This window comes from Pristiophorus japonicus, chromosome 5 (genome assembly GCF_044704955.1).
Source record: "Pristiophorus japonicus isolate sPriJap1 chromosome 5, sPriJap1.hap1, whole genome shotgun sequence".
NCBI classification, from domain to species: domain Eukaryota; kingdom Metazoa; phylum Chordata; class Chondrichthyes; family Pristiophoridae; genus Pristiophorus; species Pristiophorus japonicus.
The window spans coordinates 228,086,194-228,108,897 of record NC_091981.1 but is presented as its reverse complement, the minus strand read 5'-3'; the positions used below and the strand labels follow the sequence as shown (position 1 = coordinate 228,108,897).

The 22,704-nt window shown below is 44.5% G+C and overlaps 1 protein-coding gene across 1 annotated transcript in view; it reads left to right on the top strand.

Moving 5' to 3' along the window:
* Positions 1–700: 700 nt before the first annotated feature.
* LOC139264148 (alpha-2,8-sialyltransferase 8F-like) overlaps positions 701–22,704 on the top strand; it is a 100,942-nt gene continuing 78,938 nt past the window's right edge. Inside the window, exons 1-2 of the mRNA XM_070880234.1 lie at positions 701–891; positions 22,177–22,266. Coding sequence (XP_070736335.1) covers positions 701–891; positions 22,177–22,266 — 281 coding nt within the window. The remainder of the gene's footprint in view (positions 892–22,176; positions 22,267–22,704) is intronic.

Below are 22,704 nucleotides of genomic sequence, written 5' to 3'. Positions count from 1 at the left end.
ACCTTTCTCAGAGGTCCCAGAGGATCTCTTAGTAAGTTTCTCGTGCGCACATTCTTTTTTTTTAAGACGTCTACAGTTTTAACATGTGTTCCCTCTGTCAATGAGAGTCCCAATTTAATAGCATTTATTTGCCAACTTGACAGAAGTGATGCATCTTTTAATTTTTGACAATCCCTGTGCTTTTTTGCTACCTCTACGCTTCTAGTGCCACCTAGAGGCCACTGGTCATCTCCTAATAATTTGTTCAGGGCTCCTGATAATTTTCTAAAGTCTTCAGCTCTTTCAGGGAATTCCTCACATAACTTTTGTAGCAGACTATCCGCATCCATTGTTTTATCCAACTGATTACCCATTTTCACGCTGTCCCTCGTATTACCGTGTCGTTACGCATTCACGTCGTCGTGCGATTTGAACAAACTTAAAACAAACAGACTTTACTAAAACTAACACAAAGCCGCGTCGCCCCGCAGCTTGCGTCGCCGCGCGATTCAAAACACTTGAAATAAACGGAATTTACTAAACTAACACAAAGCCGCGTCGCCCCGCGGCTCGTGTTGCCGCGCGATTCGAAACACTTGAAATAAACGGACTTTACTAAACTAACACAAAGCAGCGTCGCCCCGTGGCTCGCGTCGTCGCGCGATTCGAAACACTTGAAATAAACGGACTTTACTAAACTAACACAAAGCCGCGTCGCCCCATGGCTCACGTCGCCGCGCGATTCGAAATACTTGAAACCAATAGACTTACAATAAACAGACTTACTAAAATCAGCACTGACTTTGATATTACTTCACGGTTCGCGTCGCTGCGCGTTCGCGTCGGCCCACGTTCACTCGTTCGCGCGCTTGCGCCGCCGCACGTCCCACGTCACTACACGTTCATGCTGCCGTGCGTCTGCGTCAGCCCTCCTTCACTTGGCCGCACACTCGTGCCGCTGCACGTCTCGCGTCGCTACGCGTTCCACGCTGCTGCGCATCTGCATCAGCCCTCCTTCACTTGGCCGCACGCTCGCGCCGCTGCACGTCTCGCGTCGCTACGCGTTCCACGCTGCTGCGCGTCTGCGTCATCCCTCCTCTACTCGGCCGCACGCTCGCGCCGCCGCACGTCTCGCGTCGCTGCGCGTTCGCGTCGTTGCGCATCCGCATTGGCCCTACCTTTCGAGTTGCTGTGTGATTTAAATTCAATCAGTGCCTAGACGGGCCAAGTGATATACGAGGTCGACGTCACACCTGACTTGAACACCTATCCTCTATTTAATTTCCCATAAGCCTTATTTAATTCCCTGTGAGCCTAATTTTCTAAATTTAATTTCTTTTAGTCTCCAAATTTCCCTATCCTTTCGCGTCACTGCGCAGTTTAAATCCAATCAGTCAATGAAAGCCCTAATTTAATGGAGTTTTTCTGCCAACTGGACAGGAGTGATTTTTTTTCTTTTAGACTGCAGTGGAATTTTTCTCATAATTTAAAATCTCAGAACATTTTTTTTTAGCACCTATTTAGTACGTTACTTTTTTTTTCTTTTCCATAACTAGAGAGAAGTCTGGCACATAGGCTGTGGACTGCTTTTCGTTATCTCAATTGTTCCAGCCTCAAGGTCGTGTTATTTAATATAATATATTTTTTTGAATCCTTTTGAATCCATCTCAGTTGTTTTGCTGTGCCTTCTCTGAATGTTTTCTTTCGACAAGTAAGTGAGCATGTTAAATCCTTTTTTTTTAACCACCGGGACCATGTAATTTTTTCTTTTTTTTTAACAAACCTGTCTTTTGTGCATTTCCTGGCTCCGTAACTTATCATCCGAATATACGTAATTCAATAAGGTTCACACTCTTAAACTTCCCACATACAGGACAACACTACGAAGGGTTTAAAAAAAGCTTTCATTCTGTTTGAGATAAAACAAACCACAACTCCCCGGCTTTTTTTTTACAGTAAAAATCACAGAAGGATTTCTCATTTAAACAGACGTTCACAAGAGTCTCTTTTCTTTCCTATTAATTTTTGGATCCATGATTGATCATCTATCCCTATCCAGCTCTAACTATAACCTATCTTTCCAAGTCGCCGCTTGGTTTGCATCATCGCGCAATTTCCCTATCTCTATCCCTATTCTAAGTTTGAAAGGTATTCACCAGATTGTCCTGGATCTAGTTCAGACACTACCTGAGAACCAGCGAGTGGCTAAACTTTCCTCAGACTTTTGAAACCGGGGGAAACTGGAGCAGTATTGAAATCATACTCACTCCAGTGGCCACTTTCCCCTCGTCTCGTCCAAGGCTAGTCTGGCTCTTAATTCGCAAGTTTTCGGCAGTCGTCCGTTGAGATCCCACTTCTGACACCAAATGTTGATTCCTGGATTCTTTTACCTCAATCTGGTTCAGCAAAATTACTGAAACGAATACCGTTTGTGCTTTAAACAAAGCAAGCTTTTATTTAAAAAGCAAATCCCGATCGGGGACTTTATCAGACAGAAGGAATGCATGTCTGTTCGAACGCACTCACTTCCTACGGACAAAGTGACGTTACATTGTAAAGGGACGATGGTTATACATTTTCGGCAAAAGATAACAAGATAGGGCCAGAGTGACATCCCAGCTCAGCCCATCTCTTTTGATCCCTCCTTCTCTTTGTCCACTCATAAGCCGACCCAAGCATGGTCCGATTTTAAACAAAGACCTTCTGTCAATGTTTCAGGTTAATAACATGATTTAATAAGACCTTGAGGTTTTTCTGCAAGCTGTGGATTTTTTTTCAATATGTGTTAGTGTTGTAACATTTCGCAGTCTCGAGTCTGAGATGTCATGGCTATTCCTCCATGAATTGTTTGTTAGCTTATACTGTCCCTATACAATTCCCACGTTCTCAACTTCAATGTCTCTATACATTTTTAAACATTCACATTGTCGCGTACCATCATGGGTTGACAACAGACACCTAAAAGCCATGAGCACTTATGGCAATCTCATGAGCCCTTGTCAGTCATGGTTGGCCTCCGAAGCATACCCAGTCCCGATCGATTGTGATCATTACAACCAAACTATGATGGGGATAGTTCTCAGGATGCCAGTGATGGGTCAGTCACAGCGGCCAGTGCCAATATATTGGGTAGAAAATCTTGAGGTTATCTGAAATGGGGTATATGTGTGGTATCATGGGGCACCTCCATATGTGGTTAAGTGGGGAAACTCCATGACCAGCACTGATCTGAAGGGATGTCAGGAAAGAGGTGCACATGATGTTGTGTCCACATCACCTGAATGTGTTCGACCAACTGGTATGTGGATTTAAAGCGATCAACTGTACTATGGAGGTGATGGCTCAGAGCCACGTCCCGCCCCAGGTTGCTTATAGAAACATAGAAAATAAGTGCAGGAGTAAGCCATTCGGTTTTTCCTTTCAGTTCTGCGCGGAGGGGATTCCTGTACGGGCTGCTCTTACACATCCTCCACCTTGCCATCCTCGTCTGCTGTCCAGACACGCCATGGCGCACCATCTTGCCATCCGGAGGAGGCGAAGGTCCCCAATGGAGTGCTCTCCATGCAGGAGTCCTCACTTTATTTATTGGGGACTTGGCCTGGAGGGTGTTGCATGGAGCAATCCCGTGCAAAATGTTTTTAAGTCGATTCACAGACTCCCAGGCTGCCTGTATTTTCTGCAGTCTGGAAGACTCCCTGTTCCATGTTTATGTTGAATGTGCGAGATTGCAGCCTGTTTTGAAAGGGCTGCTCCTTAAATTTTGGTTGCATTTCAGTCCCACACTCCTGATCTTTGGGCACCCTGTGTGGAGGGGAGTGGGCATGTCGGAAGGCCTTCTCATAGGACTGCTCCTGGGCATGGCCAAGGTGGCTGTAGAATTTACTGATATTTCGCAAAGATTCCTTGTACTTTTTCCCCGGCAGAGAAGAATCCCTTTCTGGACTTTTAAAATGGAAGGAAAAACTTCGGGACACAAATGAGTTTAAAGGGACAGATAAGGCCTGCAGGGTATAAAAGGGGATGCATTCATGGAGACCACCCACCCCACCCCCCCCGCCCCCCGTCTCCCCCCATCTCCCCCCAGTGTTTGGACTCATAGGAAAGGGAATTTAATTTGGAACTTGATGAACATTTTGGTATCCTAGGAAAAACTCTGAGGAAGGTACCTAAGAGCATGACAAGTTTAAGATCTCTAAAGGAACATTTTGGAACAGACTGCCAGGACAGAGGGTGGGACTTCATTCAGGAATTGGGTATTGTAGCTAATTTAATTTGTCTGGGAGAATGAGTTGATCGATAACTAACAAGAACTGTGAGACATAAAAATTCGCTCCCTAGTGACAATAAATGCATCAAGAGCTATCAGGCTAATCACCGGAGACCATTAGTGGTATGCATGTGCAAATAGACCTATAGAAATCACGGGCCCAGCCCAACGGCCCAAGAGTTTAAACACTGCTCAAACAATGCCAATCGGTGATTTTCCACATTAACACATAGAAACATAGAAACATAGAAAATAGGTGCAGGAGTAGGCCATTCGGCCCTTCTAGCCTGCGCCACCATTCAATGAGTTCATGGCTGAACATGCAACTTCAGTACCCCATTCCTGCTTTCTCGCCATACCCCTTGATCCCCTGAGTAGTAAGGACTTCATCTAACTCCCTTTTGAATATATTTAGTGAATTGGCCTCAACTACTTTCTGTGGTAGAGAATTCCACAGGTTCACCACTCTCTGGGTGAAGAAGTTTCTCCTCATTTCGGTCCTAAATGGCTTACCCCTTATCCTTAGACTGTGACCCCTGGTTCTGGACTTCCCCAACATTGGGAACATTCTTCCTGCATCTAACCTGTCTAAACCCGTCAGAATTTTAAACGTTTCTATGAGGTCCCCTCTCATTCTTCTGAACTCCAGTGAATACAAGCCCAGTTGATCCAGTCTTTCTTGATAGGTCAGTCCCGCCATCCCGGGAATCAGTCTGGTGAACCTTCGCTGCACTCGCTCAATAGCAAGAATGTCCTTCCTCAGGTTAGGAGACCAAAACTGTACACAATACTCCAGGTGTGGCCTCACCAAGTCCCTGTACAACTGTAGCAACACCTCCCTACCCCTGTACTCAAATCCCCTCGCTATGAAGGCCAACATGCCATTTGCTTTCTTAACCGCCTGCTGTACCTGCATGTTAACCTTCAATGACTGATGTACCATGACACCCAGGTCTCGTTGCACCTCCCCTTTTCCTAATCTGTCACCATTCAGATAATAGTCTGTCTCTCTGTTTTTACCATTAAAGTGGATAACCTCACATTTATCCACATTATACTTCATCTGCCATGCATTTGCCCACTCACTTAACCTATCCAAGTCACTCTGCAGCCTCATAGCATCCTCCTCGCAGCTCACACTGCCACCCAACTTAGTGTCATCCGCAAATTTGGAGATACTACATTTAATCCCCTCGTCTAAATCATTAATGTACAATGTAAACAGCTGGGGCCCCAGCACAGAACCTTGCGGTACCCCACTAGTCATTCTGAAAAGTCCCCATTTACTCCTACTCTTTGCTTCCTGTCTGACAACCAGTTCTCAATCCACGTCAGCACACTACCCCCAATCCCATGTGCTTTAACTTTGCACATTAATCTCTTGTGTGGGACCTTGTCGAAAGCCTTCTGAAAGTCCAAATATACCACATCAACTGGTTCTCCCTTGTCCACTTTACTGGAAACATCCTCAAAAAATTCCAGAAGATTTGTCAAGCATGATTTCCCTTTCACAAATCCATGCTGACTTGGACCTATCATGTCACCATTTTCCAAATGCACTGCTATGACATCCTTAATAATTGATTCCATCATTTTACCCACTACTGAGGTCAGGCTGACTGGTCTATAATTCCCTGCTTTCTCTCTCCCTCCTTTTTTAAAAAGTGGGGTTACATTGGCTACCCTCCACTCGATAGGAACTGATCCAGAGTCAATGGAATGTTGGAAAATGACTGTCAATGCATCCGCTATTTCCAAGGCCACCTCCTTAAGTACTCTGGGATGCAGTCCATCAGGCCCTGGGGATTTATCAGCCTTCAATCCCATCAATTTCCCCAACACAATTTCCTGACATCATAATCAAATTACTGCCGAACGAGCCCGACAAATTCTGACTAAGAGAGCTCAAAACTAATGAGTAGTTCCCTTGAAACAAAGAGCTGGGCTAGATTTGGTGGGAGATAAGGAAGCCTGTTTGGGGTATATTCCCAGTTTTACAAGGAAAAGGACACTCAAGCAGCAGGAGGTGGGGAGTGAAGAAATGGAGTGGTGGAGAAAACTACAAGAAACCATCAAGGATCGACCGAGCTCGCCGACAGCAAGAGGCCCACGGAACGGAAGGTTGTCCGCAACCAAACTGACAACCCAGGCCACCACAACCAGCGAAACGACCAACCGAAACCAACTCAGCAAAAACCAAAGAATTGACATTTATTTCCACTCCACAATCTACTTCTGAACGACCAATGGGTGAGAAATTACCTAAAAGGACTAACTAAAACTATTCCTAACCAAAGAAAGTGGGTACTTACCCCATACATCCAAAACGCAACTTACCGCATCGACGGACGCACCACAACTGAAGACTACGCAGTCCAAAGTCCTCTCCTCCATCCGGGGTATGGCTCGCCTAGAAGGCCAAGTGCAGCGAACCCCAAATCCGCGGTTCACCGGCAACTGTCAAAAGGGATTGGTGAGCATAGCCCCTGAACCCCCAGAGCTATAACTTAGTTAGTTAGGGGAATTGGGAGGGGGAGGCTGGGATAACTTGTGTAAATGTATCTGCATTCTCCTCTTTACCCCATTTAGAGTTTAAGCTGTTTTCCTTTCCCCACAGGCTGTATGTTGACAATTTATTCAATGTGTTGTACCCCTCAGTGTGTATTGGTATTACTATTTTGTGTGTGTTATTAAAGGTGCGCCTTTTACTTCCTTTTAAACACAATAAAGCCATACCTGCTTCCTACCTTGAAACTGATTGTCTGTCCAAGTCTGTCACAGTCCTTTCATAATTCCAGAGTCTAGAACCAAGGGTGTGGGAGCGATTCGAAACCGCTCATATAAGGTCAGAAGGGAAAGCTGATTGCCTTCCCCTTACATGGCCATTAACTGGTGCATGCAGCAGGTGGTCGAGGGGGTCATTCAGCCCGACTGCCTGCCTCTCTTCCGTGTCACATCTGAGCCAGGGTGTCCCTGGAGATGGAGCACGCGGTGTCCACCGGTACGCTCGCGGCCTTCCGCGAGAGGTGGGAGCCGAAGGGACTGGAGTGCATCATTTCAACAGGGAACAGAATTTGAATTTGATTTGAGTTGATTTGCCAAAGGTTCCCTTAATGTTCAATTGTTAATTTATGGTTTTTGGTGCCTTCAAAAAAAAAGGGGCACTTGATTGAAAATTACTTTAAAATATTTGTACAGCTGTTGCATTGTGAGTGAGACCAGGACCCTGTGAGAGGAGAAGAGAAGCAAGTGCCCCGCCCTCCTCTTAAAGGGGCACAACCATTAACTGCACATTAAACAAAATTTAAATGAGACTTAAATCAAATTAAAATACGATTCTGGGGCCGGGGTGTGGTGATGTACTGCAGACTCTCAGGTGCCCACCGGTCACGGAAGGCATCAAGCGTACGTGTGGACACCATGTGCTCCATCTCCAGGGATATCCGTGCCCAAACGTAGTCACGGAAGAGAGGCCGGCAGTCGGTCTGAATGACCCCCTTGAACCGCCCGCTGCCTGGATCTGTTTATGGCCACCTTGGCCAGGCCCAGGAGCAGTCCTTCGAGGAGGTCCTTCGATTTACCCACCTCTCTGCACTGTGTGGCCAAAGATCAGGAGCTTACGACTAAAGTGCAGCCAAAAATTGAGGAGCAGCCCCTTCAAATATTGGAACAGGGGCTGCAACCTATCGCACTCTATATTAAAAATGAAACACAGACTCTTCCACACCGCAGAAATTTCAGGCGTCCCAGGAGTCCTGGACCTTGGTGATGTCCAATCCTGTCAACCTGTTTTGTAACAGTGCTGCAACTACATTGGGCCATAATTTTTTGCAGCAGGTCATTTAATGATGTCTGCCATTAGTTAGACTTGCCCTTGCACGTTGAGGTTTTCAAAAATCTTTTGCATGGTAAGTTGCTGAAAATGCAAGCTGATAACGTCGCAATGAGGTAAAAAGGGTATCGGGGACTTGAGTGAACAGAGCAATCAACTTTGTATCTCCTTAACTAATCAGATTGAAGGATTGTGAAATTAACAGCACAAGGACTGAGAAGGATGTGCGAATTAGAGAGGTGAATTCAATGTCAAATCAGGAACAGAAAGAGAAATAAAAGAAAGGAAAGATCAGTTTGAGGAAAAAAATGACAAAAGTAAAATCTCCAACAATAATTAATACCCGAAGGAATGAGACTCCACACTTGTAATAGTTAATTTTCTGTGCCAGAGATTCATTGGCAATAATGAACACATCACGTCATTAAAAGGGTACTTACACTTATAATGACAAGACTTATCTTTTGTGGCAAGTTTAGTTCGTATCTACCACGCAAATACAGCAGCTTCGCACCATTCAGTGCATTTCAATGGAGAGGCAGACGGTGAGATGCGGCTTTCATGAAGCTAACAGCAGAGTTGCGCAACTCGGACAGCAACTTTTGGATATTTGCATTTAACCTCGCATCTGTCCTTGCCTGAAGTTGCTGTCCCATTTTTGCATAAGTAACAGAGGAAGCCATTATTTTGACTTCCACCTCAATGTGTTTCGGTACTGGTACGGGAATTGCACGGCGTTTAGGTGTCATTCCATTCTCTCGCCAAGGCCCATCTCTCCCCCCAGTCTCTCTCTTTCTCCCCAGTCCATCTCCCCACCCCCCCACCCCCAGTTTCCTCTCTCTTTCCCACCCCCCAGTCTCTCTTTCCCGCCCCCCAGTCTCTCTCTTTCTCCCTCCATCTCCCCCCCCACCCCCAGTTTCCTCTCTCTCTGCCATAGTCTCTCTCTCCCTCCCCCCAAGTCTCTCTCTCTCCCACCCCCCAGTCTTTCTCTCCCGCCCCCCTCCCGCCCATGCCCAGTCGCTCTCCCCCAGTCTCTCTCTCTCTCCCTCGTCTCTCTCTTCCTCTTTCAGTCCCCCTCCCCCAGTCTCTCTCTCCCCCAGTCTCCCAGTCTCTCTCCTCCATCTCTCTCTCTCTCTTCGCCCAATATCTCTCTGCCCCAATCTCAAATTCCCTCTCTCTCTCTCCCTCAGTCCCTCTCTCTCTCCCTCAGTCTCTCTCTCCCCCACTAGTGTCTCGCTCTTTTTCTGCCCCAGTCGCCCTCTCTTTTCCAGTCGCTCTCTCCCCCCCCCGCACCTTCCACCCCTCTCCCCCACCCACACCCCTCCCGCCCAGTCCCCCTCTCTCTTCCCCAGTCCCTTTCTCTCTTCCCCAGTCCCTCTCTATCTTCCCCAGTCCCTCTCTCTCTTCCCCGGTCCCTCTCTTTCCTCCCCGATCCCTCTCCACCCAAGTTCCTCTCTCTGCCACAGTCTCTCTCTCTCTCTCTGCCCCAGTCTCTCTCTCCCTGTCCTCCAGTCTCTCTCTCCCTGTCCTCAAGCCTCTCTCTCTTTTCCCAGTCTCTCTCTTTCTCTCTCTCACTCTCCCCCCAGTCTCTCTCTGTCCCACATCTGATTTCCTCTCTCTCTCAGATAGTCACAAAAATGTTCGTGTAGATAACCTCAGCGATATTCTAGGCAAAAGTCCTGGAGCCTCCTTTAGTTTTTTCTTTGCTGTGAACATGTCATGAACTATCTCCAAGAAAAATACAATGATTCTGCGCATATAGTAACTTAGAAAATAGGTGCAGGAGTAGGTCATTCGGCCCTTTGAGCCTGCACCACCATTCAATAAGATCATGGCTGATCATCACCTCAGTACCCCTTTCCTGTTTTCTCTCCATACCCCTTGATCCCTTTAGCCGTAAGGAACATATCTAACTCCCTCTTGAATATATCCAATGAACTGGCATCAACAAATCTGCGGTAGAGAATTTCACAGGTGGCTCAACCATATTCTTTGCTTCAGTTAATTTTTGCATTTTCAGATCCCTTGGTGCCTTGCAGGTACACCGTTTAATATTACAGAGCATGCTGATTTAGATTTACCTTTTAATTGTAACCCACCTGAGAATGATGTTGGTCTGCTCTCTTGCTTTGTGTTTTCTGACCATTCCTGTGTACCTTGTTCCACAATCAGTTTATGGACATTTTCTCCTCGAAGCTTGTTCTTTTCCTCCTATGACTTACTATAGCCCAAATGCTTTAGAAAATGACATCCAGGCATAAATTTGTATCAGATTAGAAGTTGCAATGTGCTCCAGTCTCTACCGGTATAAAAACTATAGAAACATAGAAACATAAAAAATTGGTGCAGGAGTAGGCCATTCGGCCCTTCGAGCCTGCACCACCATTCAATAAGATCATGGCTGATCATTCCCTCTGTACCCCTTTCCTGTTTTCTCTCCATACCCCTTGATTCCTTTAGCCGTAAGGGCCATATCTAACTCCCTCTTGAATATATCCAATGAACTGGCATCAACAACTTCCTGCGGCAGGAAATTCCACAGGTTCTCTGAGTGAAGAAGTTTCTCCTCAACTCGGTCCTAAATGGCCTACTCCTTATCCTAAGATTGTGTCCCCTGGTTCTGGACTTTCCCAACATCGGGAACATTCTTCCTGCATCTAACCTGTCCAGTCCTGTCAGAATCGTATACGTTTCTATGAGATGCCCTCTCATCCTTCTAAACTCCAATGTATAAAGGCCCAGTTGATCCAGTCTCTCCTCATATGTCAGTCCAGCCATCCCTGGAATCAGTCTGGTGAACTTTCGCTGCACTCCCGCAATAGCAAGAACGTCCTTCCCCAGATTAGGAGACCAAAACTGAACACAATATTCCAGGTGAGGTCTCACCAAGGCCCTGTACAACTGGAGTAAGACCTCCCTGCTCCTCTACTCAAATCCCCTTGCTATGAAGGCCAACAGACCATTTGTCTTCTTCATCGCCTGCTGTACTGCATGCCAACTTTCAATGACTGATGTACCATGACACCCAGGTCTCAGTGCACCTCCCCTTTTCCTAAGCTGGCGCCATTCAGATAATAATCTGCCTGTGTGTTTTTGCCCCCAAAGTGGATAACCTCACATTTATCCACATTATATTGCATCTGCCATGCATTTGCCCACTCACTTAACCTGTCCAATTCACCCTGCAGCCTCTTAGCATCCTCCTCACAGCTCACACCACCACCCAGCTTAGTGTCATCTGAAAATTCAATTCCTTCATCAAAATCATTGATGTATGTTGTAAATAGCTGGAGTCCCAGCACTGAGCCCTGCGGCACCCCACTAGTCACTGCCTGCCATTCTGAAAAGGACCCGTTTATCCTGACTCTCTGCTTCTTGTCTGCCAACCAGTTCTCTATCCATGACAATACATTACCCCCAATACCATGAGCTTTGATTTTGCACACCAATCTCTTATGTGGGACCTTGTCAAAAGCCTTTTGAAAGTCCAAAAACACCACATCCACTGGTTCTCCCCTGTCCACCCTACTAGTTACATCCTCAAAAAATTCCAGAAGATTTGTCAAGCATGATTTCCCTTTCATAAATCCATGCTGACTTGGACCGATCCTGTCACTGCTTTCCAAATGCGCTGCTATTTCATCTTTAATAATTGATTCCAACATTTTCCCCACTACTGATGCCAGGCTAACCGGTCTATTATTATCAGTTTCTCTCTCCCTCCTTTCTTAAAAAGTGGTGTTACGTTAGCTACTCTCCAGTTCATAGGAACTGATGCAGAGTCGATAGACTGTTGGAAAATGATCACCAATGCATCCACCATTTCTAGGGCCACTTCCTTAAGTACTCTGGGATGCAGACTATCAGGCCCCAGGGATTTATCGGCCTTCAATCCCATTAATCTCCCTAACACAATTTCCTGACTAATAAGGATTTCCTTCAGTTCCTCCTTCTCACTAGACCTTCGGTCCCCGAGTATTTCCGTAAGGTTATTTGGGTCTTCCTTCATGAAGACAGAACCATAGTATTTGTTCAATTGGTCTGCCATTTCTTTGTTCCCCATTATAAATTCACCCGATTCTGACTGCAAGTGACCTACGTTTGTCTTCACTAATCTTTTTTTCTTCAAGCTTTTGCAGTCAGTTTTTATGTTCCCAGCAAGCTTCCTCTCATACTCTATTTTCCCCCTCCTAATTAAATCCTTTGTCCTCCTCTGCTGAATTCTAAATTTCTCCCAGTCCACAGTGCTCCCAGTGCTGCTTTATCTGGCCAATGTATATGCCTCTTCCTTGGATTTAACACTATCCTTAATTTCCCTTGTTAAGCCACCTTCCCCCTTTTATTTTTACTCCAGACCGGGATGTACAATTGTTGAAGTTCATCCATGTGATCTTTAACTGTTTGCCATTGCCTATCCACCATCAACCCTTTACGTATCATTCACCAGTCAATTCACGACTCATACCATCGAAATTACCTTTCCCTAAGCTTCCTAATATGGGAGGTAGGTAAACTTGTTAAACAAGAAATCAACCTGAATAGAAACGATGATAGTTGTGGTCATTTAAACAACTGGGTGAAGAACGCGCTGAACGTTTGTCCTTTTCAGTTGTCAAACTGTCGCTGTTTCAGGAGGCGATTGAAGAGAATTGAGTGACGTTGAGTGTATATTTGTGACTGAAAATTACAACCACAGTCCATGTGTGACGGTTCCTTTCTGTGGATTTTTGAAGGATCAGTATGAAATTGAAAACATTGTACTTCCTTGGAACACTTGTTTTATTATTTTGTGTCTGTTTCATCTTCTGGATAAGTAGAGTTAAGCCAAATTATTTCAGGTATGTTTTATTTTCTGTGGGGAAAGAGGAGTAATTTGAAACTAAAATCTAATACTAAGATATAACAATGAAACGGTTACATAGAAATCTATAGAAGTTATAACACAGAAATAAATTGTTCAGTTTAACCAGTCTGTGTCGGCATTTCCCCTACATGTGTGCAAATTGTTCTAATGATCTTTACCCACTCTGTTCCCATGTTCCTTCAACCCTTTCAATTCACCTTCTCGAAAGCTTCAATATGCTTCCTGTAGTGTGGAACCCAATACTTCATACAGTAATTTGAGGTCTTATTAAGGTTTTATATTGCCTCATCACTCCCTCTTGGATTTTATATTCTATATCTTGAGATAAAACCTAGAATTTTTTCTTGAAATGGCCTTTTGAACCTCAGGGGCTGCCTTTAATGTTCCGTGAACTTGTAAACCACCCCCCGGCCCCAACCCAAGTCCTTCTGCTCCTCCACAGCACCGACCCGAACTCCATTCGGAGTATAATTACTGCTGTTATTCATTTACCAAAATGCATTATCTCACACTTACTGACATTGAACTCCATTTGCTACTGTTCAGCTCATTGCCCATCTCACCAATATCCCGTTGCAGTTTCCTTTGGTCTTCTGAACAATGAACTATACCGATTTGGTATCACTTTCTGGTGGTTGAAAACGTTTGCTGGAAAACATTTCACAATAAGCCAAAGGTGGCCGATGGAAATGGCTACTGCCAGTGTGACAAGTATAAAGTTACTTGTGAAATGTTACATTGTTTGTTTACTTTTTATATATTTGGTTGGGCACTTAAAATTCTTCCATTTGAGTCTCCGAGAGAGCATGCAAAAACAAGAACGGCAGAGAAAGGGTTAACTTAAATGTGGCAAATGTAGGAAGACCTGCATCAACATTCAAATCAGATGGGAGTGTGTTCAGAAAAATGGCAGCATTCAGATCGAAGATGGTATTTCATAAAGTAAAAATAAATCTATTACGTCAGAACTTGCTTCTGCGAAGCCAATTTATTAATCACAATGAATCATCTCGACGTTAGAACATTTCGAAATATAATGCAGAATGTCTCCATCACAAACTAAGATTCAAATAAAGTGCCTCAGGGTTTTGGCCGGTGCTTTCAGTGTATGGTTTGTCTGCACCAGAATTGTGCTTGCTGTACTCAGTGTCTGATCTCTGCCCACATATCTGATTACATTTGCCTGATTTGCGCCTGGTTGTACAACCAATCCACCTGCTGTCTCAGGTGGGGAAAATATTAGCGCAAATTCGACTTATTTGCTGAAATACTCTCCGATGCTTTAAAATAAAACGCGATTTCCGGTCACACGAACACAGATAATTGACGATCCGGAAACGGAACAATTATTGCAGATCTGCAACTGTAATTTGAGAAGAGATTAAAATCCAGATTTCTGAAAGTCGGACAGTTTTCTGGCAGACAGGGCAGGAGGTGGACAGGGAGTGGGGATGCATGAGGCTGGATCTTACCCATTTTTGCACCCGTCCTATATCTACCTTCATTTCGAGTGGGCAGATGAAGCTGCCATCCTAAAATGGGCAGTGTAAGGGGTGGTTTTCAGGGGGTCAGCTTTCCCTTCAGACCTTATATGAGCGGTTTCGAATTGCTTCCACACCCTTGGTTCTAGACTCTGGAATTATGAAGGGACTGTGACAGACTTGGACAATCAATTTCAAGGTAGGAAACAGGTATGGCTTTATTGTGTTTAAAAAGGAGTAAAAGGCACACCTTTAGTAACACACATGGAATAGTGATACCAATACACACTGAGGGGTACAACACATTGAATAAATTGTCAAAATACAGCCTGTGGGGAAAATAATACAACTTAAACTCTCAATGGGGTAAAGAGGAGAATGCAGATACATTTACACAAGTTATCCCAGCCTCCCCCTCCCAATTCCCCTAACTAACTAAGTTATAGCTCTGGGGGTTCAGGGGCTATGCTCACCAATCCCTTTTGACAGTTGCCAGTGAATCGCGGTTTCGGGGTTCGCTGCACTTTGCCTTCTGGGCGCGCCATACCCCGGATGGAGGAGAGGACTTTGGACTGTGTAGTCTTTGGTTGGGGTGAGTTCGGCTGATGCGGTAAGACGTGTTTTGGATGTATAGGGTAAGTACCCACTTTCTTTGGTTAGGAATAGTTTTAGTTAGTCCTTTTAGGTAACTTCTCACCCATTGGTCGTTCAGAAGTAGATTGTGGAGTGGAAATAAATGTCGATTCTTTGGTTTATGCTGAGTTGCTTTCGGTTGGTCGTTTCGCTGGTTGTGGTGGCCCGGGTTGTCAATTTGGTTGCTGACAACCTTCCGTTTCATGGGCCTCTTGCTGTCGGCGAGCTCGGTCGATCCTTGATGGTTTCTTGTAGTTTTCTCCACTACTCCATTTCTTCACTCCCCATCTCCTGCTGCTTTTTTTTCCTTGTAAAACTGGGAATAGATTCACCCCAAAAAGCCTTCCTTATCTCCCACCAAATCTGGCCCAGCTCTTTGTTTCAAGGGAGCTGCTCATTAGTTTTGAACTCTCTTCTTTGTCAGAATTTGGCGGGCTCGTTCAGCAGTAATTTGATTATGATGTAGTAATGTGGAAATCACCAGTTGGCATTGTTGGCAGTGTGTAAACTCCTGAGCCGTTTGGCTGGCCCCGTGATTTCTATAGGCCTATTTGCACATGCATGCCAATAATGGTCTCCGGTGATTAGCCTGATAGCTCTTGATGCGTTTATTGTCACGAGGGAGCGAATTTTTATGCCTCACAGTTCTTGTTAGTTATCGATTGACTCATTCTCCCAGACAAATTGAATTAGCTCCAATAACAATTCCTGAGTGAAGTCCCACCCTCTGTTCTGGCAGTCTGTTCCAACATGTTCCTTTAGAGATCTTAAACTTGTAAAGCTCTTAGGTATCTTCTTCAGGGTTTTTCCTCGGATACCAAAATGTTCATTGAGTTCCAAATTAAATTCCCTTTCCTGTGAGTCCAAACACTGGGAGGGGCGGGTCTCCATGAATGTATCTCCGTTTATTCCCTGCAGGCCTCATCTGTCCTTTAAGCTCATTTGTGTCCCGAAGTTTTTCCTTCCATTTTCAAAGTCCAAAAAGGGATTCTTCTCCTCTGCAGGAGAAAGGTACAAGAAATCTTTGCGAAATATTGGTAAACTCTACAGCAGGCATGTTTGAATGAGGTGATAATGATTTGGGGACCATGTGTCCCATTTCATTACCACCTCATTTATGCTGAACACTAATCATGCCCATGCAAAATGGGCATGCAGCATTACGAGGCGCTACACAAGAGCTGGAAGTGGATTTAAAAGCTCCACCAGCTAATTTACAAGGATTCACAGAAAGCTTATTTCTCAACCGTTTTTGATTTTTGACAACGGCTTTATCATGTACTGTGGGCCGCCCATTCTTTCCCACTCCAACTTCTGTTTCAATGAATTTCCTGTTGAAATGCTCCTGCATCTGTGTCTCTTGGAGAAGAAGAGGAGGAACATTGGAGTGAAATCTGGTTTGCCTGTTAACACAGAAGGTGCCTGGCATCCACCTCTCACTACCCAAAGCAAGAATAGAAAGCTCGAGTGCTCCTACCTCTAGTTGACCTACAAAAGTCCTTGCAGACATTGCATTCAAAATAAGGAGTTCTGCCACTTGTGCTTCAAATCGACAAATATTTCAGTTCCACAATAGGCATTGTACTTCTAGTGAATAAAGTTCATAAACATACTACCTTTTTAAGCAGTTAGGGGGAGGAACTGAGGGAAATCCTTATTAGTCGGGAAATTGTGTTGGGGAAATTGATGGGATTGAAGGCCGATAAATCCCCAGGGCCTGATGGACTGCATCCCAGAGTACTTAAGGAGGTGGCCTTGGAGATAGCGGGTGCATTGACAATCATTTTCCAACATTCCATTGACTCTGGATCAGTTCCTATCGAGTGGAGGGTAGTCAATGTAACCCCACTTTTTAAAAAAGGAGGGAGAGAGAAAACAGGGAATTATAGACCGGTCAGCCTGACATCGGTAGTGGGTAAAATGATGGAATCAGTTATTAAGGATGTCATAGCAGCGCATTTGGAAAGAGGTGACATGATAGGTCCAAGTCAGCATGGATTTGTGAAAGGGAAATCATGCTTGACAAATCTTCTGGAATTTTTTGAGGATGTTTCCAGGAGAGTGGACAAGGGAGAACCAGTTGATGTGGTATATTTGGACTTTCAGAAGGCTTTCGACAAGGTCCCACACAAGAGATTAATGTGCAAAGTTAAAGCACATGGGATTGGGGGTAGTGTGCTGACATGGATTGAGAACTGGTTATCAGACAGGAAGCAAAGAGTAGGAGTAAATGGGTACTTTTCAGAATGGCAGGCGGTGACTAGTGGGGTACTGCAAGGTTCTGTGCTGGGGCCCCAGCTGTTTACATTGTACATTAATGATTTAGACGAGGGGATTAAATGTAGTATCTCCAAATTTGCGGATGACACTAAGTTGGGTGGCAGTGTGAGCTGTGAGGAGGATGCTATGAGGCTGCAGAGCGACTTGGATAGGTTAGGTGAGTGGGCAAATGCATGGCAGATGAAGTATAATGTGGATAAATATGAGGTTATTCACTTTGGTGGTAAAAACAGAGAGACAGACTATTATCTGAATGGTGACAGATTAGGAAAAGGGGAGGTGCAACGAGACCTGGGTGTCATGGTACATCAGTCATTGAAGGTTGGCATGCAGGTACAGCAGGTGGTTAAGAAAGCAAATGGCATGTTGGCCTTCATAGCGAGAGGATTTGAGTACAGGGGCAGGGAGGTGTTACTACAGTTGTACAGTGCCTTGGTGAGGCACCTGGAGTATTGTGTACAGTTTTGGTCTCCTAACCTGAGGAAGGACATTCTTGCTATTGAGGGAGTGCAGCAACGGTTCACCAGACTGATTCCCGGGATGGCGGGACTGACCTATCAAGACAGACTGGATCAACTGGGCTTGTATTCCCTGGAGTTCAGAAAAATGAGAGGGGACCTCATAGAAACGTTTAAAATTCTGATGGGTTTAAACAGGTTAGGTGCAGAAAGAATGTTCCCAATGTTGGGGAAGTCCAGAACCAGGGGTCACAGTCTAAGGATAAGGGGTAAGCCATTTAGGACCGAGATGAGGAGAAACTTCTTCACCCAGAGAGTGGTGAACCTGTGGAATTCTCTACCACAGAAAGTTGTTGAGGCCAATTCACTAAATATATTCAAAAAGGAGTTAGATGTAGTCCTTACTACTAGGGGGATCAAGGGGTATGGTGAGAAAGCAGGAATGGGGTACTGAAGATGCATGTTCAGCCATGAACTCATTGAATGGTGGTGCAGGCTAGAAGGGCTGAATGGCCTACTCCTGCACCTATTTTCTATGTTTCTATGTTTAGGAATGGGCAATAAATACTGGCCTTGCCAGCGATGCCCATGCCCAATAAAAAAAGGAGAGTCATTCTTGACAGGCACTGGAGGCACTCGTCGATCTGCTGTGCATTGGTGCATAGTTCGTCACAGACAAATTGTTTGTTATAGGAACGTAGGAACAGGAGTCCGCCATTCAGCCCCTTGAGCCTCTTCCACCATTCAATCAGATCATGGCTGATCTGTACCTCAACAAAATTACCCACCTTTGATCCATATCTATCAATTGCCTTTCTGAGGGAGAGAGTTCCAGATTCCACAACCCTTTGCGTGAACAAAAATGTACTCCTAAATGGCCTCGCTCTAATTTTAAAATTATGCCCTCTTGTTCCCCCACAAAAGGAAGCAGTTGCCCTGTATCTACCCTATTGAAACCCTTCATCATTTTAAACGTCTTGATTAGATTACCCTCAACCTCCTAAACTCAAGGGAACACAAGTCAAGTTTATGTAACCTGCCTTCATAATGTAACCCTTTAAGCCCGGGGTGTGAAACACAATTTCCATGGTTGATTTAATTAGATATCTTTTCACTTGGTGTGGCTCACACACAGCACATGTTATTTGGACAAACTGTGGTAAACATCAGATATGTGTTTCACCTGTTTTCAAATGTAAAACTGGCAGAATGTATTCTAATTTCTGGGTGCAAAGTGCTGCACCTAATATGTGCCGGCAGCTTGGCCACTGCCATATTGATCCTCACTGTTTTTTGGCATCCCTGGTGACTGCCTGAAATCAGCATTGGATTAATTTAAATATGTAAAAAAAATATTTTATTTTTAAATATGCAAAGAATGTTCCTGTTTCAGAACTGTTCTGCAAAATGCATGAAAAACTTGGTGGAGCATGAACTGTGCAAGGTCCCAGGCTGTAAGAAGCAGTGCCTAAGAGTATTGGTATAACACACTGAAGGTCGCAGGTCATATGTTTGACCTTCCTGTTTTAACAACTACTTGTGGGTAAATCGGCGTTGGAACAGTGGGAGGCATTCAAGGAGGCGATCCGAAAGGATCAGGCCAAACATGTGCCCTTAAAGAAAGAAGCTGGGGAAAATAATTCTAGAGGTCCCTGAATGTCTAGGGACTTACAGGGGAGGGTTAAGAAAAAAAGGGATGCTTATGTCACATATCAACAGCTAAATACTTTAGAATCTTTGGAGGAATATAGAAAGATAAGAGGTAAAATTAAAAAAGATATTAGGAATACTAAGAGAGAGCAAATTCTTGGTCAGTAAAACTAAGGAAAACCCTAAGATGTTCTATAAATATGTTAAGAGTAAGAGGGTAACTAAGGAAAGGGTCGGGCCTATTAGAGACCATGAGGGTAATCTTTGTGAGGAGGTGGAAGATGTTGGTAGGATTCTTAATGAATACTTTGCATCTGTTTTCACAAAGGAAAGAGGGAATGCAGATACTGCTATGGAGGAAGAGTGTGATATTCTGGATGAAATAAATATAGTGAGAGGAAGTATTAAGGGGCTGATCAGCTTTGAAAGTAGATGTCCCCAGGCCCAGGTGAAATGCATTCCAGGTTGTTGAGCGAAGTAAAAGAGGAAATAGCAGAGGCCTTGACCATCATTTTCCAGTCCTCTTTGGATATGGGCATGGTGCCGGAGGATTGGAGGACTGCTAATGTAGTAGTACCCTTGGTCAAGAAGGGGAAAAGGAATAGGCCGAGTAATTACAGGCCTGTCAGCCTAACGTCAGTGGTGGTAAAATTATTGGAAAAAATCCTGAAAAACAGGATAAATTTGCATTTGGATAGGCAAGGATTAATTAGTGACAGTCAGCATGGATTTATTAAGGGAAGATCGTGTTTGACTAAACTGATTGAATTTTTTGAGGAGATAACCAAGAGGTTCGATGAGGATAGTGCGTATGAAGTAGTATATATGGACTTTAGCAAGGCTTTTGATAAGGTCCCATATGGTAGAGTGGTCATGAAGGTCATGGGATCCAGGTCAAAATGGCAAGTTGGATCCAAAATTGGCTTGGAGGTCGGAAGCAAAGGGTAATGATTGATGGATGTTTTTGTGACTGGAAGGATGTTTCCAGTTGGATTCCGCAGGGCTCAGTACTGGGTCCCTTGCTTTTTGTGGTATATATCGGTGATTTAGATTTGAATATAGGAAGTATGATTGAGAAGTTTGCAGACGACACTAAAATTGGCTGTGTGGTTGATAATGAAGAGGAAAGTCATGAGCTGCAGGAGGGTATCAATCTACTGGTCAGGTGGGCAGAGCAATGGCAAATGGAATTCAGAGAAGTGTGAGATGATGCACTTTGGGAGGGCTAATAAGGAAAGGGTATACACATTAAGTGGTAGGCCACTTAATAGTGTAGATGAACAAAGGGACCCTGGAGTGCTTGTTCACAGATCCCTGAAAGTAGCAGGCCAGGTGGATAAGGTGAATAAGAAGGCATACAGAATGCTTGCCTTTATTGGCTGAGGCTAGAACATAAGAGCAGGGAGGTTATGCTTAAATTGTATAATACTTTTGTTAGGCCACAGTTGGAGTACTGCGTGCAGTTCTGTCACCGTATTATAGGAATTTCGTGATTGTACTCGAACGTGTGTAGAGGAGATTTACTCAGATGCTGCCTGGAATGGAGAATCTTAGTTATGAGGACAGATTGGATAGGCTGGGTTTGTTCTCATTGGAACAGAGAAGGTTGAGAGGTGACCTCATCGAGGTGTACAAAATATTAAGGGGCCTGGATATAATGGATAGTAAGGGTCTATTTCCATTGGTAGAGGAGGCTATTACGAGGGGGCATAGTTTTAAGGTGGTTGGTAGAAGGTTTACAGGGGATTTGAGAGGGAGCTTCTTTACGCAGAGGGTTGTGGGAATCTGGAACTCACTGCCTGGAAGAGTGGTGGATGCAGAAACCCTCACCACTTTTAAGAGATGGTTGGATGGACACTTAAAGTGCCGTAACCTGCAGGGTTACGGACCTAGAGCTGGTAATTGGGATTAGACTAGACGATCTTTTGTTGGTCGGTGCAGATATAACGGTAAGTACTGCAGGGAATAGAATACGGTCAGGGTGATCTCCTGGACTAGTTTCGATCACCTGGATGGGTCGGAGAGGAATTTTCCCAGATTTTTTCTCCCTAAATTGGCCTGGGTTTTTATCTGGTTTTTACCTCTTCCAGGAGATCACAAGGCTCCAGTTGGGGTGGAGTGTTGATGTTTTTAGTATAAGGGGGTTGCAGTGGAGTGGGGCAGACTGGTTGGGCTGGGTGCTCTTTGCCTTTCCGTTATTGTTCATGGGTTTGTATGTAACCTTTAGGGCTGCTGACGAAGGGCCGTGCGGCTCTTTGTCGGCCGGTGCAGACACAATGGGCTGAAATGGCCTCCTTCAGCACTGTAATTTTCTATGTTTCTATGTTTCTATGTTTAAGCCCTGGTATCATTCTAGTGAAACGGCGCTGTGCACCCTCGAAGGATAATCTATCCTGCCTGAGGTTTAGTGCCCAAAACTGAAGTTTACGGTAATATCTCAAAACAGCAAATTATTATTGGCTTACGAAACAGATGACAAGCTCAAGAACATATGAAGAATAAGATGCAATGTGCTTCTTTTATAATCAGTACAAGACAAAATTTAGATGTGAGTTGTCTCAATGCCACCGATAGAATTTCAATAAATAGAAGCCTTTGTTTTACAGTTAGGTTTAGAGTCAATGGAAATACCTTGAAATATAATCTAGTATTCTATGCAAATAGTGGTTCTATCTGCAAAGCCTTTATTTCAATTATTTTCATGAAACTACATTTTTACTCTATTATTATAGCATCGAGAAGAAGAAATGGAAGAGTCAGCTGGAGCTTAATTCATCAGAATGTGCCGAGCTGAGCAAAGTACTTACTCTTAAACCCAAGAGGTAACCCAACGTTTTCTGCTAAAGTCATTATGTAACAAGTCCAACACAGGAGGGGGCGGTTCTGGATTTAGTTTTGGGGAATGAAGCTGGGCAGGTGGAAGAGGTATCAATGGGAGAGCACTTGGGTGCCAGTGACCATAATTCAGTCAGATTCAAAGTAGTTATGGATAAGGACAAGGATAGACTAGGAGTAAAAGTCCAAAATTGGGGAAAAGCTAACTTTGCTAAGTTGAGAATTGATTTGGCAGTGGGAGGCATTCAAGGAGGAGATCCGGAGGGTTCAGGCCAAACATATACCCTTAAAGAAAAAGGGTGGTGTGATATATTCACAGAGCAGAGCACACACAGTTTTCTAACATGGCAAGCAGCTCTCTCGGAAGTCACCGGAACCTGCTGCTCTGTTTAATTATTAACTCTGTAGTTGCAGTACACAATACG